General features: G+C 44.7%; 1 protein-coding gene across 1 annotated transcript in view; it reads left to right on the top strand.

Moving 5' to 3' along the window:
- The window catches only part of RBM41 (RNA binding motif protein 41), a 55,334-nt gene extending 36,170 nt beyond the window's left edge, over positions 1 to 19,164 (top strand). The window contains exons 6-8 of the mRNA XM_044682879.1: positions 1,553 to 1,962; positions 9,661 to 9,808; positions 16,815 to 19,164. Of these exons, the coding sequence (XP_044538814.1) occupies positions 1,553 to 1,962; positions 9,661 to 9,808; positions 16,815 to 16,981 (725 nt within the window). The 3' untranslated portion in view covers positions 16,982 to 19,164. The remainder of the gene's footprint in view (positions 1 to 1,552; positions 1,963 to 9,660; positions 9,809 to 16,814) is intronic.
- The last annotated feature ends 1,616 nt before the right edge of the window (positions 19,165 to 20,780 follow it).

Genomic DNA, 20,780 nt, shown 5'->3' with positions numbered 1-20,780 from the left:
ACTCATTTCGCTTAGTGGGCCAACCATTTGTTGTGCCAAGCTTTTGATCCGCGCCAGCCCACCTCCTTTTTGGGTCATCCATTCATCTCTTCGGTTAGAGATGCTACTCGCTGCTTCTCGAACACAGTGCATCATTCATAATATTCCTTTAATGCATGCGCCTTCCAAATATTTTAAATGGGAATTAAGTGAAAATTCCTTTAAACATTTTGAACTTTGACCACATCACTAATGTCGCCTGCCTCTCTGATGCTGGGGCCACCATTTTTTCTTGAGGATCATACTTCCAATGACAAGATCCCAAATAAATGGAAAAAGGAAATGTGTGCACGTATATCTCTTGACCTAAATCCATTCTAGCCAAATCATCTATAAAGGAAATATATATCTCTATATGTATGTGTATAGAGAGAGAGAGAAAGAAATACATAATTACATCGTAAATATAGAAATAAAGCAAACATATAGAGAAATAAATACGTAGTAAATAGATACATATATGACTTGGTCTATATAGACTATATGCTTGTACGTATTATCAAATGAGATGACATGTAAAAAGTGCTTTGCCAACCATAAATATATAAATGTTCATTATCGTATATTACATACGATATTCTATAGATGTTAGTTCTTTGATCTATTATATATGTTAGCTATTACATATATTCTACAAGTGTTAGTTATTATTACACATGTGTTCTTGTGTTTATGTGTGTGCGAGTGCCATTTTTTTGGCGCTAAGACTTTTGGGACACTCCATAGAGATCCTTATTTTTCCACTAGCTTCCATTTTGAAAAGAGTGGTGGGATGGGATGCGCCAATTGGAAGTGAGAGTTGGCGAGCAGAGGATGGTGTTCTGCTATATCCCAGAGGCTGCCAGGTGGAGAGCAGTCCATTGATTGGTACCAGGAAGCCCGCTCTGCCTAGCCACCTGGTTCCCGTGGCAGGCAGAAGCAACATCTCCCGCTCTGGGAGTTAAGCCAGGGGCCAGCCTTCATGCCTGATGTTTTCCTCCAAGGTCGATCCTTTAGGTCCTTTTAGGCCAAGTTTATTTTCAGTTCCATAATCGGAAATCTCACCATATAGAAAGTACGTGAACAATTTTCTCTGCACCTACCACGTCCATTTTGTATAACCTGATACATTTTCAAAATAATGCTCATCCCGATTTTCTGAATTGTCTGTTAGAGCCATTGGTAATAGGCTTTCATTTAAGGCAGTGATGGGCAAACTCAAGCCCACGGGCCGGATGTGGCCCCTTGAAATGTTCTATCGGGCCATGCGACATTCTTCCTAATCGGACGAATACAATGAGTGGGATATGATACAATGAAACTTGGAAAGAGTCGCCTTAGAAACAGACTGCCAGAGGAGCATTGCCTTTCCTTTGGCCCCTCTTTCCAAAGTTTGCCCATCACTGGTTTAAGGAGCCGCCCCTCAGGAGAGCATCTCTTTCTGAGATGCGGGGCCCTGGGCTTGTTGGTGACTTTTTTGTCATGGGCTGTAAGGAGTTTCGACCAACTTTTCTTCCTCTTTGCCTCAATCCAGGTGAATCCCATAAGAGACTAGAGGCTGAGAAGGACCCCATTAATAATCTGGAGACTGTTTACCAAGAGATGATGGCCAAACCACATCCCGAAGAGGCTCAGCTTATGAGAGGTGAACCTTTTGCTTGCCCCTCACTGGACTCAGAAGCGTTAGCGGACAGTAGTGGCCCAGCTAAGAACCTGTCAGTACTTGAGGATCAGGGAAAGCAGGCAGCACAGGCTGAGGGGTCTAGCGTCCATGTGGTGAAAGCTATTGAATCCGAGCCCCAGCAATGTCTTAATGAGCCCAAGAAGTTGACAGAAGTAGTGGATTTTGTCTCAGAAGATGATATCGAGAGAAATCGTCTGTCAGAGGAGGACATCCGAAAAATTCCCATGTTTGCTTCCTACAGTCCCGGAGAGCCAAATAAGGTAGAGGCCAAAGCAAGTTTGGTATGCGTGGGCTGCTCCCCCTTTTTGCTCTATTGAAACAAGACGCTAGATGAGGCCTTGTGATGGGAAGGCAGAGCCATGAGGTCATCCCTGCCACCCACCCTTGCTCCTCACTCGAGGACCCTTGGCCTTCTGGGGTGTAACGGTCTTGATGAGAATCACTGTCTCACTCCACTTTAGAAGCCCCAAGCTTAGGAGACGATAACGTCCAATTCCCTTGGACAGGGGCAGGAAGCTTGAAAGTGCTATGGGAATAGGAGTTCCTTTTCCTAGAAACCATCCCTCCTTCCTAGCTGCTAGGGAGATGGAGTCTGGGTAGAGTCGGTAAACAATAGCGCCATCTGCTGCTCAAGTGCTTAGTCACTGGTGGTGGCTGCCAACTGGTCCTTCTCTCTTCCGGCATGGCCTTCCTTACCAAGCTTCCCGAGGGGAGCAGCTTTGTCACAGGCTGCTAGTACCCATGAGGCTCTCGGCCAGTCGACCAGCAGGCATTTATTAGAGCCTTCACCGTTCCAAGTACCTTCCTAGGTGCTAGGGATGCAGAAACAAAAGGGAAACATTTCCCATCCACAAGGAGTTTATCTTCTGGCGGAGGAGACGACATGTACACATCCCAGCAGACCCCAAATCAAACCAGGTAATTGGAGTGGGCGGGCACTGCTAGCTGGGGGGATCAGGGAAGGCCTCGTACAGGACATGGTGTTGGAGCCGTGCTTCGAAGACCAAAACCGAGACACTGAGTTGAGGTTACCATGATTCATCCATATTTATCTCAAGGTATACAAAAAGCCTCAGACCTTCTTCAACGTAATCCGCTAAGGTAGGTAGTACAAGTGTTATTGCCATTTTACAGATGAAGACAATGAAAGATTTAAATAAACGGCATGTAGGATTTATTAGTAATCACTTGAAGTAGAAGAAATAAAAAAAGAGAAGTACAAAGCTTAAGTATGACCACGTGAGTAAACTTTCCTGCCAAGCTCTCCCTCCAGCCTCCACAGCCACGTTCCGAGAAGAAGAGAGAGCGAGGGGCGGGGTTACATCAAAATACGGCCTCCCTACGTTAGCACGGAACGGGAGGAGGGAAATGGGAAGCTGGGAAAGAGAGTTCTGGGGAGCAAATTCTAATTACACAAAACCGAGGTCCACAGAATCACAGAATTTCAGAGGTGGGAAGACACCTTAGATGTGCCAGTCTTTGCCTGAAAAGGGTTGTCTTCATCATGCCCAGTAAGCGGTCATCTAAAGCTTGCCTAATTAAAGACATCCGATGTGGAGGAGGCAGAGGACATCACTACTTTCTGAGATAGCCCAGTCTGTCTTCGGATAGCTTTTCCTGCTTGGAGGTTTCTCCTAATGTTAAATATAAAGTTGTCCTTCTGCAGCTTCTGCCCATTTTTCCTTGTTTCTGTCTGCTGGGGTCAAGCAGAACAAGGCTAATCCCTTTTCTATACGATAGCTTTTCAGATACTTGAAGCTCTCATGCTCTTGCTAAGTCATCTGTTCTCCAGGATAAGCATCCCCATTCCGATGACATGAATTCAAGACCCTTGACCATCCTGATTGCTCTCCTCTGGTTGCCTCTCCAGCTTCTCAGTTGGTAACCTTGCTACGATGCAGTACCCTCCAGATGTGATCTGGGACAGAGCAGAGCACACTGGGACCATCTGCCTCCCTATCTCTTGAAGCCATATACAGCTTCATGCAGCTTGACATTAAGGTAGTCTCTTGACCACCACAGCACATCCCATAGTTGTCTCTTGTTGAGCTTGTGGTCCACTGAAAACCCTAGATCTTTTTTGAGATGTGCTTTCTAGCCAGGTCTCCCCCACTTAATGCTTGTAAAGTCGATCTTTTGAACCCACATAGCTGTCTTTCCATTTATCCCTCTTACATTTCTTCTATTTGGCTCCAGGTTTTGTTCTAGCATTGTAGATCTCATTGGACCCCAAGTGTTGCCTAGTATGTTTGTAGCCCTCCTGGCTTGGTGTCATCTGCAGATTTGATACGCATGACATTTAGGCCTGATTTCTGGGGCACTGCCTTCAAGATCTCACCTCCAAGTTAACATTAAAGAAACACGAACGAGTAGAGTGCCCTTTTGGTCCTGCCAATTTGAGCAGTTTCGTATCTATTTCACTGTATTACTATCTAGCCCCTCTCTCTACAGATGATTGGGTTTCCGATTAATGGCATCTGACATTAATAGAAAGAAAAAGGGCAGCTAGATGGCTCAGTGGATAGAGCGCCAAGGCTGAAGATGGGAGGTTCTGGGTTCAAATGTGGCCTCAGACACTTTCTAGCCATATGACCCTGGGCAAGTCACTTAACCCCCACTGCCTGGCCCTTGTCACTTTTCCACCTTGGAATAAATAGTATTGATTCTAAGACCAAAGGTAAGGGGTTTTTGTTTTTGTTTTTTTAAATAAAAAAATTGAGTGGAAAGCTCTCTATGAGCCTGTCACCCCCAAAGGTGACCCGAGGCCCTGGAACATGTGCTTTTGGGGGGTCTAGTTTCATAAATATGGACAATTCAGTGAGTGTGGTAATCCCTAGTTATTCTAGGAGTGTTGGAGGCGAGGGATATTACCACAATGTCTTTTCAGTGACTGAATTTCTAAAATCTTTTTACGGCTAATTCTTGCTTATGTCTTGATGGCTTCATTTGGGACAACTCAAAGGAGTAAATCTCGATGTGGCCCCCTCTTAGAGGGTAAGAACATTGGCCCAGTTTTACTCATTCATTTTTCCTAAAGAAAAGAGAATTATTTGACTTACCGATGATTCACATTGAGTCCTTGCGATGCCGTCATTCATCTCCAGAAACGCCTTTAATGAAATCACTAGACCATTGTCTTTCTTTAAGAGCTCGCCATACTTAAATCATTTCCCACTAGTGACTCCTGTTTTTAGCAGGGACCTAGCTGGCTTAGTGGATAGAGCACTGAGCTTGGAGTCAGGAAAGCCTGAGTCTGTGTGCTCTTGAGCCAGGCATTTCCCCTCTCAGTTTCCTCATCTGTAAAATGGGGATGACAAGAGTACCTACCTCACAGGATTGTTGTGAGGATGAAATGAGGTAATATCATTGTTGTCATTTTAAAGACATACAAATCTAGAGAGTTCCATCTGCCACAATGGGGAGCAGTAGTGACTTTCCGGAAGGTCTGAGCTAGGAATTCTTTGTTCTGTAGCGTGTCCAATTTTTAATTTATGTGAATAAACAGAGAGCTACCATCATCTATAGCAGAATCCTTCATAATACTCCCCCACATCACTCTGTACATATTTTCTATTTATGCATCTAAGTATATGTAGTCACCTACATAGAGCACTGTGCTAGGCTGGGAATATAAAGCAAAAAAAAAAAAAAAAAAAAAAAAAAGAATAATAAGAAGTCACTTTTCCTCAAGGAGTTTCTGTTCTCCTTAGAGAGACACAGTATATATCCGGATAAGGGGATGGACAGACACTAACGGAGTATGGGTGTGTGGCTAGGAATGGGGGGAAGAAAGGAGGGGGCAACTTAAGGCTTACTTTCTGTGGAAGGTGGCCCCTACAGCAAACCTTGAAAGGTAGAGATTCTAAGAGATAGACTTGAGGAAGGGAGTGGATTCCAGGTAGAGAATATACCCTCCACTATGCAAAGGAGTGGGTTAGGTTCAATTAAACAAGCATTTCTTAAACTGCCCACGTTGTGTCAAACTCTGTGCCTGGCATTTGAGATACAAAGACAAAAAATGAAACACTCCCTCCCCTTGGAGCTCCAGCTTCCAGTGTATTGGGTGAAAACAGCACATACCTAGATGAGTAAATACAAAATATCTACAGAGTGATTCTATCAAGTCTGGGGGAGAGCATTAACAAATGGAGGCCATAGGAAGGGTCTCATGCAGAAGGTGGCACTGAACTGTTCTCTCTGCATAGGAAGAGAGCAGATGTATGGAGGTGGGAGATGGCATGTCATTTATGGGCAGCAGGAAGTAGATCATCGTGGCAGCAACACTGAGTGAAGTGGAGGAGTAATGTGGGCCAGAACCAGGTTGTGAAGGGCATTTTCAATGCTCCAAAAAAGAATTTGTATTTTAACCTACAGGCAAAAGGAAGGAGCCACTGAAGCACATGCTTCAGGAACACTGTAGTGTAACATCTCACAAAGGTTCAGTTTTCAAGGCAGTGGATATAGGGCCAAAACTGTGTGGTCAGAATAGTGTTTGAAAATCCTCTAAGTCATCCAGAAAAGTACATCATATACAGTGTCTTCAAATAGTTGTAGCCACAAGGGAGCTAGGTCTCTTTTTGAAAAGGAAGTCTATTTCATTATATGGCTCCAAGATGGTTAAAGCCTGAAAAGGCTTTAATGTAGAGGGTTTGAATTTCCCCTACATGTAATTAATCTGCTGATCAGAAGCAGCGCAATACCCAGAACTTTTACTCAACTTGAAGAAAACAAAAACAGGTAAAGACTTAGCTGGTAGGAAAAGTAAGAATTAGGGAACAATGCTCTTGAAAAGTCTTCATGTGTCTTAAGTGTAGTTATATTAAATCGCACTACTCCAATTCTGTGTCTTCTTCCTGCAGCAAGAGAAGATGCATTGAAGTTAAAGGAAGCACAATGGAGGCCTTCTAGTTTACCAGGAACATCAGGAAGTCTGGGGAGGACCATCTCCCTCAGCCTTCCCAGCCCACACAGAATGAAGAGACTGTGGGGCTGCTGAGGAGGTTTAGAGATTCTCTTGGGGCACCTGTTCTGAGTAGCCCACAGCAACTGAGACCAACCGTAGGAAAGCATATTCATATCTCTTATCTCATGCTCGCTGGGGGGAAGGAATTGTTTGTGCTATTTCAACGATTTTTTTCTTTTGATTTTGCCAAACACTTTCATAGTTGATTTTGCCCAAATTAGATGCCCATATGCTATGACTCCATTGTATCACTTTGGCAGCTGTATGGAGTATGGATTGGAGAGGGGAGAGACTGGATACTGAGAGACCAGTTAAGAGGCTATTATAGTAGTTTGTCAAAGGCCTAGATCTGTGCTGGTGAAGACGTGGCATGTGTGCCCTGGCATGCCCGAGGGGGCTGCTCCATTCTCCCTCTCCACTGCACCTGAGGACAATGTTCACATGCCCCGTTTTTCTACTCAGCAGCCCAGTGTGAGCACTTCATCCCTCTGCTGTCTGGGGTAATGTGGGGAGCTCACATACAGCTTGAAGGTGAAGTTTGGGCATGCCATCCCTAAAAGGTTCAACAACACTGGCCTAGATTGTGGTGATAGCTATGAGAGTGGAGGAAAAAAGATGGATATGAGAGATGATGTGGAGGTATAATCAGGCCTTGGTAAATGGTGGACTTTGAGGGGTAAGGAAGAGTAAAGAGCTAAGGATAACCTCCAAGGGGGTGAACCTGGGAGACTGGAAAGGTAGTGGTAGCTACCCTAGCTAGAAATAAGGAAGTTGGGGAAAGGAAGAGGTGGGTTTGTGGGGAGAAAGATGATGGCATTTGTTTGGGACATGTTAAGCTCGAGCTGCTTAGAGTGGTGGCTTGGAAGTCATCTGCATTGAGGTGATCATTAAACCCCCTGGGAGTTCATGCATGTGATCACCAAGAAGGAAGAGAAGAAAGAATAGGATTGGACTCTGGGCTACCTCTAGGATTAGGGATTAGGATTTGTATGAAGATCCTACAAAGAAGACTGAGAAGAATCGAGTTCAATTAGGTAGGAGGGGAAATAGGAGAGATCAGGCTCATGAAAACTCAGAGAAGAGATAGGAGAGTTAAGAGAGCTAGGCAAATCATTTCAAGGGAAGTTAGGGGGCTAATTTAGCTGAAATGTAGTATGCAGAGAGGACTAAGCCTGGAATGGTAGATAGGAGCCAAACTGGGGAGGGCTTTAAAATGGCAGCTTATAAAAGAAAAATAAAACGACAGCTTCTATTTTATCCTAGAGATAATAATAGCGAGCAACTAAAAGAGCAAGAGAATGGCACGGTTAAACAGCGGACTCAGAAATAGACATTTCAAAGTGGAGGCTGCTTTGGAGAGGGGAGAGCCTGGCGGCAGAAACACCAGGGAGGAGGTGGTTGCTATAGTCCGGGTGAAGAGTGATGAGGGCATGTATTAGCGTAAGTAATTGTATGAATGAAGAGGAGAGGGAAGATGCGGGAGAACTTTTAAAGTCAGATTTAGCAAAACTTGGCAACCAATCAGCTGTGGAGGTGAGGATCCAAGATGGTGAACCTGGAAGGCCTCGACGAAAATGAGGGAGTTTGGAGGAGGAATGGACTTAGGGGAGATTCTTGAATTCCATTTTGAACATTTTAAGTTTGAGATACCCATTCGACCTTTGGGAAGAGATGTCTAAAAGGCGAGTGGTAATCATGGGAGTGAAATTCAGGAGAGAGGTATGGGCTGAATATGTAGATTTGGTAGTCTCCTGCATAGAGATAGTATTTGAACCTTGGGAGCTGCTGAGATGACCAAGAAAGTGAATAGCAAAAGGAGAGAAGAGGGTTCAGGGGACAGAGCCTTGGGGTACAGCCATTCTTAAGGGGATAGAAGATGAATGACATCCAGTAAGGGAACAGTCAAGACAGGAGGAAAGTATCCAGGAAGATGTGATGGTCAAAAGCTACAGAGAGTTAAAATGCTAACTGAGAAACAGCCCTTTGGTTTAGAAGTTGAGATCTTTGGTAGCCTTGGAGAGGGCCGTTTCAGTCAAATGGTGGCATCAGAAGCCCAATTCCAAGGGTTTTAGAAGTAAGTGGGAGCTGAGGGAATGAGATCAGTAGCATAGATGATTGATCCTTTTTAGGAGTTTGGCTCTGGGAGGAAGAAAAAAATGCAGGACAGTAGTTTGAGGGAATGACATGATCATGTCGAGGCTCTTTAAGGCTCAAGGAGACCTGGGCATATTGGTTGGCAGCAAAGAAAGGAGACAGTGGTTAAGGAGGTTCTGAAGATGAAAGAGGAAATGGTCAAGGAGACATCTCTAGGAGAAGGTGGGAGAGAATGAAATCAAGAGCACGAGTAAGAAGGGTTAAGCTTGCTAAGGAGAAGGGCCTCCTCTTCCTTCCAAACTAGAACAAAGGAAGAGAAAATAAGGGTGAGAGGGATTTCCTTGGTGAGGAAAGGGAGAGAAGACTGTCCTAATTTAAAAAGGAGTGGAGGTGCCCTAGAGAGGAGGTGGTTTAGGGTTTTGGGGGAGAGGGGAAAGAACTAAAAGGATCACCATGCAGCAGTGAGGGCCCAGTTAAGATTAGATAACATACATTTGTAATGGCCTCCATTGGCCTGGTTCTCAGACAACTCATTTTTTTCTTTCTAACTGTCATCGCTTTTTCGTTAATATCACTCGTACAAATATCACTTTCCAGTAGAACCATTTCTTGTGACAAGCACGGCCGAGCCGACAAATCATCTCTTTGGTCATGGCTGAAAATGTCTGCCTATAGTTTACCACTTCTTCTGAGAGATGGGAGGCATATATATTTCACCACCATTCTCCCGTTATGACTGATCATGTTATGTCACTCTCTCTAGCTACCCTTCTCCATTAGGCTCTTCCTATAAAATTGAGTCCAGAACAGTAGTAAAGGTCTGGCTAGTGCTAACTATAATGAATAAATTACCTTGTACTTCCTTCATGTAATGTTCCTGTTGAACCTGAATTTGATTTAGGTACTGTATTTGAAGAACCTCAGTCCTCGAGTGACTGAGAAGGAACTTGTCTCCTTGTTTGCCCGGTTCCAGGAGAAAAAAGGACCCCTGATTCAATTCCGAGTGTTGACTGGCCGCATGAAGGGCCAGGCCTTCGTCACCTTCCCCAGTAAGTAGCTTCACTAAGATAACCAATGCTAAATTATAGCATTTTTTTAAACCAAAAGTTCTCTGCCACCTCTCTTAAGGCAGAAAAACAATTTACATGGAAAACCAAAAGATGTCAATAACTCATTAAACAGAGCTTACAAATATTTATACTTGAATACTTAATTTCAACATATAAAATATTCACAACCACTCAACTGTTATCCCCTCTGAGTCACCTGTAACTTCTATTTTTGACCATCCCCTGACACACACACACACACACACACACACACACACACATTTCTGTATAGATTTTCCCTTAGATGTGGTCAGAGTGCACCTGCTCTGGTGTTTCTTCTTAACTTCCTAGCTCTCCAGATATCTTTGCACAGTTTATTCAGCTAGTCCCCCACCGATCAGCATTTCCATTGTTCCCAATTTTTGGCAATAACAATGCTGCTATAAAAAAATCTTTGAATGTAGTTTTATTTTTTTTTTAATGAGAGGATACACTCCAGTTATAGTCTCCATATGGGTAAAGGAGCATGGCTATTTGAGTAATTTTTACAGTGTACTGCTAGATTACTCTCCAAAAAGATCTCACCATTTTGCAAAACTACCAACTATGCATGAGTGTTTTTTGTTTCTCCATATCCCTGCCAGCACTGACATTACTTCTTTGGAACTTTTTGCTATTTTGAGGAGTACAAAGTAGTGCCTCAGAGTTTGCTAACTTTCAAGCGATTTTAAAAAGTTCCCCCCCCCCCAATTGTAAATTATGAACATATTTTTTGTTTTGTCTTGCATTTATTTATTTCCATTTATTATTTATCTTTGAAAATTCATTAAAAAATTTTTTTTAACCCTTACCTTCCGTCTTGGAGTCAATACTGTGTATTGGCTCCAAGGCAGAAGAGTGGTAAGGGCTAGGCAATTGGGGGTGAAGTGACTTGCCCAGGGTCACCTGGCTGGGAAGTGTCTGAGGCCAGATTTGAACCTAGGACCTCCCGTCTCTAGGCCTGACTCTCAATCCACTGAGCTACCCAGCTGCCCCGAAAATTCATTTTTTTGTTTTTGTTTTTTGTTTTTAATTTTTTAAACCCTTAACTTCTGTGTATTGACTTATAGGTGGAAGATTGGTAAGGGTAGGCAATGGGGGTCAATTATATATGTCATATGAGTTCATATTCTTTGAATATTCATTCACAGGGCTTCAAACTGGCTTTTACTATTGATTTTTGTATCTATTCTTAATAAATTTCAGAGATTTACTTTGCGTCACCCTGGGCAAGTCACTTAATCTCTCAAAGCTCCAGGCAATTCTTAGATTTGTTTGTCATAAAACAGGGGCTGACTTATATTGGTAGAGACTTTCCTTACCTGGAAGTTCACTATACTGAGTGAAATCACAGGTCCAGGAGGCCCTATCGCCCTATATGAGCCATATTTTCTTTTGGTTTTGCTTTGTAGAAATGCTTATACAGTCAGGTGCATTTTCTTGGTTACGAATAATTTCTTCTATTTGATTAGTAGATCAAAATGTACTTCCCTATGACAGTTAAGGTTACTATATTACTCAATTTCCCCCCCATCATTTTTATAGTCTTAAGTGTCTATAATTCAGTGCGGTAGGGTATGAGGTGGGACTAGAGTTTGATTATTTTTTATATTGCTCTTTTTGTTTTGATACATCACTGTCATTTGTAATAAATAGATCATACAGGGAATAGAGTTCTGGAATCAAATCTGGCCATTACATTAATCCAAATTGTTGGCTTTGAAAAAATGTCAGTTTCCTTTTTATTATGATGATCATCCTACATGTTGCTTTTAGTAATGTTGTCTTCAAGCTGTATTGGTTCATGTAAGTCCCATTCTAGCTTCTCTGAATTCCTCACTGGTTTGATAATATTCCATTCAATTTATATGTCATATTTTGTTCAGCCACTTCCCAATCCATTAATGTCTGCTTTGCTTCTGGTTTTTTACTACTACCAAAAGTACATAAAATGTTCTCCTCTTTCCTTGTCTTCCTTGGAAAGAAAATGACGCTAATCATTTGGGTTCACGGCTATATAAAATGGCTTCATCACTTTTCTCAAATAATTCCAGACTTTAAGAGTTCAGGGTTAGGGTTAGAAACTTTTCTAAAAAATAAATATTATTAAATGTTAAAAAAAAATAACTCCAAACTTTTCCAGAAGAGAGATATTCCCATTCCCGATCATTTCCCCCAACTGCATTTCCCAACTTTTTATTGTGTGCATTATATATGTATATGTACATATATACACATATGAAACACTCCTCTTTAATACATACTTGCTTTGCTATCTGGTTCTGTTCCGTTGCTCTATTTTTTGCTCATTTTCAGATGGTTTGGGTGATAGCTGCTTTCCAAATGGTCTTATTGTAACCTTTATAAAGGTTGTCTATGTTTAGATTAGCTCATTCTCAACCCCTTAATTTTTATTCTAAAGTTGGGTTCTTTATTTTTATTTTTATTTTTATTTTTTAGACCCTTAACTTCTGTGTATTGGCTCCTGGGTAGAAGAGTGGTCAGGGTGGGCAATGGGGGTCAAGTGACTTGCCCAGGGTCACCTGGCTGGGAAGTGTCTGAGGACGGATTTGAACCTAGGACCTCCCGTCTCTAGGCCTGACTCTCAATCCACTGAGCTACCCAGCTGCCCCAAGTTGGGTTCTTTTTTAATGATTAAAAAAAACCCTTACTTTCTGGCTCAGTAACAACTCTAAGAGAGAAGGGCAAGGGTTATGCAAAAAGGGATAAATGACTTGCCTGTGTTTTCTTGATTTTTATTTTTAGTATATAAGGATACAATTTTTCTTCATGGATTTATCTTGTATCCAGTTGACTGGTGAAACCCATTTATTGGTTCAATTAATTTTTTGTTTGGATGGCTAGCTTTTCTAGATACAGAATCATGCCATTTGCAAATAAAGATACTTTAATCTCTTCATTGCAACAAATGCAACATTCATCCCCTAAATATCTTTTCCTATCTTAGTGCAATTGCTCTCATTTCTTATACTATGCCAAACCAAAATAATGAGTGAGCCCCATTGTTTTGTACTTTTTAATGGAAGTATTTCGAATATTTCTCAGTTCCTAAAAGAGCCAACCTCATGTGTACCTGCTTCATCTTTTTCATTCTGTTGAGGAAAAACAATTTCTGTAACTATTTTTCATTTTTTAAAAACCGTGATTGAATTTTGGGATGTTCTCAAAGGCTTTTTTTGGGCAAGGCTTTTCTTTTCTTTTTTTTTTTTAATGGATTCTATAGATTCTTCAAGTGGGTGATCTGTGATCTCCTCAGTGTGATTGCATCCTGTTTTTTTTTTTTTAAACCCTCACCTTCCCTCTTGGAGTCAATACTGTGTATTGGCTCCAAGGCAGAAGAGTGGTAAAGGATAAGCAATGGGGGTCAATTGACTTGCCCAGGGTCACACAGCTGGGAAGTGTCTGAGGCCAAATTTGAACCCAGGACCTCCCGTCTCTAGGCCTGACTCTCCATCCACTGAGCTACCCAGCTGCCTCCTGCACCCTGTTTTGATGCAGGTCACTATTCATCTATGCCTTCTTGTTCTCTGGGATTCTTGTGCTTATTTTCCTATAACCCTCATGATGTCTGGTCTCCTTCAGAAACAAAGGATGAACGACCCCCACCCAGATTATGCATTTGTTTTTGTATCAACCTTCCTTATCTGGAATAAATCCTGCTCTATTGTGGTGAATCATTTTTTTTTATTTATTTTTTTTATTTTTTAAACCCTTAACTTCTGTGTATTGACTTATAGGTGGAAGAGTGGTAAGGGTAGGCAATGGGGGTTAAGGGACTTGCCCAGGGTCACACAGCTGGGAAGTGTCTGAGACCAGATTTGAACCTAGGACCTCCCGTCTCTAGGCCTGACTCAATCCACTGAGCTACCCAGCTGCCCCTGGTGAATCATTTTTGATATTTTACTGTATGATGTTTGCTAATGTTTTAATTAGTTTTTGGTATCTGTATTCATTAGGGAAATTGGTCTATAATTTTGTCTTTTGTTTTCAAATCAGTACTATATTTGACTCATAGAAGGAATTGGGTAATCATCCAGCTTTCTCTGTATTTAGGGATAGTCTACATAATAAAGGGATTATTCACTCTTTGAACCTTTCTGGACCAGACGCCTTTCTGCTGGGTCATTCGCCCGCCATGTTCTGACATTGGTCTTTTTTAGTTATCTGTTTCCTGATGTGTAAGTGTTGGCCATTGATATTTTTGCAAATAATCTCCATTTCTTTAAAGTTCTCCTGCTCGTTAGTAGTAACTGCACAAATTTTGGTGATCTGTGTGTTCTCTCTCCTTTTTGGATTGTTTGCTAATGTTCTTTTTCCATTTTTCTTTGCTTTTACTTTGGTTTTTAAAAAATAGCACTTGGTTTTATTCATCTCCATGTGATCTTGGATAAGTCACTTAACCTCTCTTGGCCTCAGTTTCCTCATTTATCAAATAGATTAGATGACCTCTACGATCCTTTCTAGCTCTAAGTCTATGCTCCTATTCTGCTTTTCATTTTCAGTTCTATTTTCTCTGAACAGTTGTATTTTTTAATGTCGTTCAGCTCTGGGTTCTCCATTCTTCTACTAAGACAAGAATCAACACTCTCTTGGAGAAGCGTGTATCAGGTTTATTTTGATCCTGTTTTTATTTCTATTTCTTTGCTACCTTCCTTCCCTTCCCAGGATCGTCCCACTGCAGCGCTCACCCTTCTACGCACACTGTAACTTCTGTCTGGTTCATTCCTCTCTGCCTAGAAACATTAACCATCTCTTGAACTGATCCTTCCCACTCTGTCTTCTCATTCACTTATTTCTTTTTAAACCCTTACTTTTTGTCTTAGTAGCGATTCTAAGACAGAAGAGCAGCAAGAGCTAGGCAATTGGGGTTAAGTGATCTGCCCAGGGTCACCCAGCTAGCCAGATTCAAACCCAGGTCCTCCTTTATCCAGGCCTGGTGCTCTAGCCACTGCGTTACCTAGCTGTCCCTCTCATTCACTTTTTAACCCCTTACAATCTGGTTTCCAATCTCATCAATTAACTGAAACTCCCCCTTTTTGAAGTTACTAGTAATCTCTTCATTGCCAAATCTGGCAAAGGTCTTTTCTCAATGCATATCCTTCTTGGCCCAGAGCTCTGCAGCATTTGATACTTTCCATGACCCTCTTCTCTCTTCTCTCTTCTCTTCTCTATGTTTTTAGGATATGCGCTCGTTTTTTTTCCCTCCCACTCCTCTGACCCTTCTTTCTCAGATTTCCTCTATAACCTGTCTCCTAACTGTGTGTGTAGCCTGTATGCCATCTTCTCTCTTTCCTTTTCCTCATTTGGTGATCTCATTGCTTCCGTGGGTTCAGGGATCATCTCTCTGCTGGCGGCTTCCAGGTCCAGCCCTAATTTCTCTCCTGAGTTCTGACCCATCTCGCCGATTACTATTAGACGATTTAAACCGGGTGTCCTGTAGGCATCTCGAGCTCAAGATGTTTGAACCTAGAGCTTGTTATCTTTTCCCCCCAAACCCCACATTCTTTTGAACTTCACTAGTTCTGTCAAGGGCACCACTATCTTCCTAGCTACCTAGCTGTGTAACCTCATTGTTACCCTTGACTTCTCGCTATCTTTCAACCTTGCCATTGAGCCAGTCACAGTGCTGCTGATTTCTCGCCCATGACGTCTCTCTCCGCTGTCCCTTTCTCTCAGTCCAGGCCCTCATTACCTCTTGTAATAGCCAACTAATTGGCCTCCCTGCCTTGGGTTTCTCCTCTCTCTGATCCATTCCGACCCCTGCCCAGCTGCCAAAGTGATATTCCTGAAACATATCCCTCCTATGCTCGGTAAACTTCGGGGGGTACCTACACTGTTCTTTTTTCCTACCATCAACTGCAAACTCCCTTGTTTGGTATTTAAAGCCTTTTATCATCTGGCTTTATCATACCTTTTTGGCCTTCTTATCCAGCCGGTGCCTCCTAGAATCCCCAATCCGTCTTCCGAGACTTCCTGGGGGAGCCCTTTCTTCATCTCCCTCACTGCTGGGGCCTCTCCCTTCCCACTAGACTTTGTATTCATTTGGCATATTTTTAGTAGAGGCTTCTGTGTGTACTGTATGCTTTTCTCAATAGACTGTGAGCTCCCGGAGGGCAGGAATTATTTGTTTCTGGCCTCTGCATCCCTGGTGCCCAGCTTAATAAGTGCTGGACTGACCGATTGCCATGTCTTTTGTTGTGCTTCTGTTTGGGGGGTCATGAACTTAGGAAAGTCCACGGCTCTAAAGTTGGGGTTAGTCGGAGAAGAAAGGCACCCTCAGATAGCAAGGAAGCTACGGGTGGGGAGGCGTGTGGTCGAGACGGTTGACGAAGTTTCAAACCTCCAAGGTCCCTGCCGTGCCTTCTGACCTCCTGTGGTTGGAGGAACCCTTCTTTGGGGAATGCAGGTGTACATCAGGCACGACTTTTGGTCGTGTTGCATTTTCTTAAATAATCGATTTCTGGACAGCATGAGTTCTAGCCACGATGTCTCCTATAGCAAACCGCCCACATCTGTTCCTTCTTCTCTTGTATGCCCAAATGCATCTGTGATCTCGTCGACGTGGTTATTCCCTCCAACAGTACAGATTGCAAGCCACCTATGACTACCTGTCCATGACTTCATCCAAGGATATCCATCCCTTGTGTGCCGGGAGCCTTCCTCAATTTCTCTTGACATTGCGAAGAAGATGCTAATGGAGTAGCTGGGCTGTTCACTTTTCCTTTCACCACATGATGGCCCCCATCTTTTCCTCTGGTGCCTTGCTTTGACTCCTTTTGTACTGACAGAAAAATTGGAGAGGACCTCAAGCTTCCAGCACTGAGTGACCAGCTAGCCTTGAGGCCTGACATTTAGCCCCAATGTAAAAATCCCCTAATCCACTGCAGTTCAGGGAATCGAGTCGTCGAGCCCTCGGTAAATTCATTTTCCAATGTTTCTCTTTTAGATATGGAGATGGCCCAGCAGGCATTGCTGCTGGTGAATGGATACAACCTCCTGGGAAAAACACTGGTGATAGAGTTTGGCAAGAACAAAACGCAGATGTCGGGGCTTCAGTCGGCCTCCCCCATCCCATGTGCAACAGACAGCATGACAGAACGCGATGGGAGCTAAAAGAGAAATGGACCAGGGTCCATACGTGTTCTTGCTTGTCTTTGCAACTCACTTCCAGGGTCTGTATATAAAGAACCATCTCATAGGGGAGAGTGATTAGAAAGCACCTAAGACAGTCCTTTTCCAGTGTTCATTATGGGTAACTTTTGGAAACATTTCCCTCAATGAGAGACCAGATGGGATAGAGGAGATACTGAGAACAAAGTCTGCCCTCCCTCTCCCCCATCCCTAGGGTAAGATAGAGTTGTTGTTTCCATTTGGTCTTCCATTTATTTCCTGCTACCTTATAGACGGTGACAAAGCTTCCCAGCCTGTCTCCTATTAGCCAAAGGTGGCAGGCTCAAGACATCCTCTATCTATTCCTCTCACCCCAAGCAGTCGTTCAGGATGGCAAGGAGAGCAGTGGGCTCGGGTGTATTTAATTTGTATATCTTGTCTCTCCAACAAAACCAGATGCTCCCAGGACCCCGTCTTCGGTTTCTTTGTCTCCCCGCTTCGGTGCCCTGTCCCTAGTAGATGGGCAATGAACATTTGTGGATGATTTGACTGATTCCATAAGTCATCAGAGACCATTAGGCCATCACCCTGGGAACCTTTCCTCTTTGGGGACACTGGCCCACAGAAGTTTCTTTCTCCCTCAACTTTGCCCAGTGGCTTGGCTCCCTCATAAGTGTGCCAAACCCACTCTCGGGGTTGATGGAGGAGACCCGGGGCAGACTTGATAGCCTGCTGTCCTTATTCCCAGACTAGAATAACTCCCTTCCCTAGGGCAGGCCTTCTTCCAGTCTGCATTCCCATAGGTTGCTTTCTTTCCTCAGAGTAAACCCTCACTTAGGAAACATTCCACGGCCAGGGCCTGGACTGGCGATTTGGGGCCCCGGGCAGATTGGATCCCTTATTCCCTTGGCCAGGGCAGGTCTGGCTCTCCTCGAAGCAAGGCAGACTCCAAACGAGCTCTCATGGAGGGGCAAGAATAGTGTTGGTGGCTGTGGCCAGTCCAGAGAGCTCTGGGAGAACAAGCCCCACATAGTTCTGCCCGTAGTCTCACTAGTTGATTGTGGGACCCATCTTTCCCTGAGATCCCACTTGCTCTGTCCTCTCCATAGAACGTCTCTCTACCTAGATGAAGCAAGTCTTCATCCAGGACCAAGCAGTTTCCCCTCCCAATATTTCCTGCTCCCCCAAGAGGACCCCAATTCAAGGATGTCTTCCTCTCTCAGTATCCTGGGAATGGCCGATCGGGAGCCAAAATACAAAGCCCCTGGGGAAGCTGGGAAAAGGGAATTTGTGGCCAAGAGAATCTGGGAAGCAAAGAAAGTTTTCACGAATGATGGGCACAGAGGAGACTCATCAAACCATGGCTATATGTAAACTATTTTGTGACGTAAGACACAACTGTACTGTGGCGTGGCCAGATAGCCTGTCTGTGTTTTAGGCTTGGTACATTATGTGAATATGTGTCCATGAACGTTTGTGTATCTGTGGAGAGCTGTTAGTTAGGGGGGGTGTATTTCATTTTTTCCATTCCCCAACCAGGACGCAAAGGCCCTTTGCTCTCTTTTCTCCTGGAAGCATCTGTGATTTCCCTGGTGCCGGTCCCCGCGTAGGGTGCCCTTCCTGGGAGGGGGGTACTTTCTAGTGTCTTCCCATTTTTTGGTTAAAGAGCAGCCCTTAGCTAGTTACTCCTCTCTTCCCTCCTCCACTGTCTCAGCAGCATCCTGTGTGTCACAGCTATTAGAACCTATTAGAGAAATAGGGCTATGTAGAGAAACAGTTTGCTTGAAACCTAGTTACAACTGAAATCTGGTTGAAACGATCACTAGTCGGGTCCCCGCAATCAGAGAGGCCCCATCACAGCTGGCAGGAGACCGTTACCGCCGTGTTTGTTGGGCTTCTGTTCTCTGACAGGCTCCAGGAGAGGCGACGGGACAGTAGTTCACGTGAAGAAGATCTCGGACAGCTTAGTTCGGCGAGTGACCCTCGATGAAGCAGGAGCGCAGCTCTGGCCTCTGCGGGGAGGTGTGGAATGAGGCATCCACTTGCAGACATGGCCACTGTGTCCATTTGTTTTGCTTGACTGTACTCGTTACAAGGGAAGGTTCCTTTGGGCTGGGGGCATGGGTGGGGGGAGTCATTGAGAAGTGACAGTGATGTTAAAAAATAGCTTCAATAAAGCATTTTGAAAAAGCAAAGGATGTTGCTGTTCCAGGGAGCCCCCAAAGTCCCGGTACCCTTCGGGAGGAAGGGGGAAATGAACATCCTTTTGTTCTGTGCCCAGGAGAGCCTGCATCCAGACTATCCGGTCCAGCTTCAGGAAGGACGGAGAAGACTTGAGGCTGGGCCCTGTGAGGCTCATTTGAAGAAAACCAGGAATAAGAGAAGACTCAGGAGGGAGGGGTCCCCTTTAGGTGTATCAGGCTGCAAGAGACCAGAGCTTTCTTCTCCTGAATGGACCCCAGACAGTAGGGCTGGGAGCCATAGATGGTTCTGCAGAGAAGTAGATTTGGCCGAAGGGGAGGAAAGTAGAGTGAATTCAAAGGAGCTGAGCTAAAAATCACCACTTTCAAAAACTCCCCCGGCTACTGGCAAGGGTGGCTGGAGAGCTGGCCTCCTCCTCCTCGGGGAATCTGCTCAAGTCACTTAAGACAGGAGCTGGGAAGCTGTTGAATCATTTGAGAACTAGATGGCCACTAGAACCGGGCTCCTTGGGGGCAGTTTCTGCATCTCCAAGCTCGAGCCTCCGTGGTTCTGTGTTTAAGGTGCCAAGAAAGCCAGGCCTTTTCTCGGTAAAGAGGGTTTGCTGGTGCGGAAGTTGCCCGGGCTAATGAAATCACTGGTCTAGTTTCTCCCCCTAAAACAAGGAAGTCCCTCCTAGTTCTCCAAAGAGGGAGCGAGCTGGTTGCGGAATAATGGAGTGACTAAATACCTCTCTCCCTACTGGAGGCCCTCGGGCGGGCGGGCGGGCGGGCAGGAGCCAGGCAAGCGCGACTCAGGAATGCTAGAGAGGATTCCGGCCTCAGGTAATGGTAGAACTAGGTGTCAGGTGGAGATCCCGTCCACGAATGGAGCCCAGAGTTTCTTTGGTGCCTTTCCAAAGATCATGCAAGTTAGTCAGGAGCCTTTACTCTCGGACCTCGGGGGTGGGGGTGGGGGTGGGGTGGGGGAGTTAGGAACCCTCTTCGAGGTGGTTCTTCTGACCTAGAAGCCTCGGGGTTCTGGCTCCCGGTTATAAGGGGCTCATACTACTACTACTGAAGCAACCTGATGTAGCCAGCCCAAAGGGCTGCCACTATGGAGCCTGGGAGTTCGCGTAAACAAATGACCACATGTGGGAGGAGTCTGGGTCCCGGACTTGCTCGGCGACGGCTCGCCTCCCAGTGGTAGGGGCCCTTCAGCGGAATCTGGCCAAAGTAGCGGTATGACCCAGATGAAGTCACTTTACTTCTGCGGAGTGGCAGCTACTTGCAAATGGGGCGGGGGTGTTGGCCTTCATGACCTCTGACCCCGCGATGCCCCTCCTGAATAGGGTGGGGCTTGGGTTTGAACACTTTCCGTGGTAGTCCACGTTTCTGGGGGAGAAACTGAGGCCCTGGGAGCTAGATGGGGGCGGGCGGAAGGATTTGCCCCAGTAACTTAACTCTTACCCTGAGTTGGCTCCTCCCTTCCTTCCCTCTCCCTCCCTTCTTTCTTCCTTCCTTCTTTCCTTCCTCCCTCCCTCCCTTCCTTCGGGGCCCCGCAGCCCCAGGCACGCACACACACTCCGGGTGGCTGGAAGGCGGGCCGCGGGACCGTGGGGCGG

The sequence above is a fragment of the Gracilinanus agilis genome, chromosome X (genome assembly GCF_016433145.1).
Source record: "Gracilinanus agilis isolate LMUSP501 chromosome X, AgileGrace, whole genome shotgun sequence".
Classification (NCBI taxonomy): Eukaryota; Metazoa; Chordata; class Mammalia; order Didelphimorphia; family Didelphidae; genus Gracilinanus; species Gracilinanus agilis.
The sequence above is the reverse complement of the archived record's forward strand: the minus strand, read 5'-3'. Positions and strand labels throughout refer to the sequence as shown.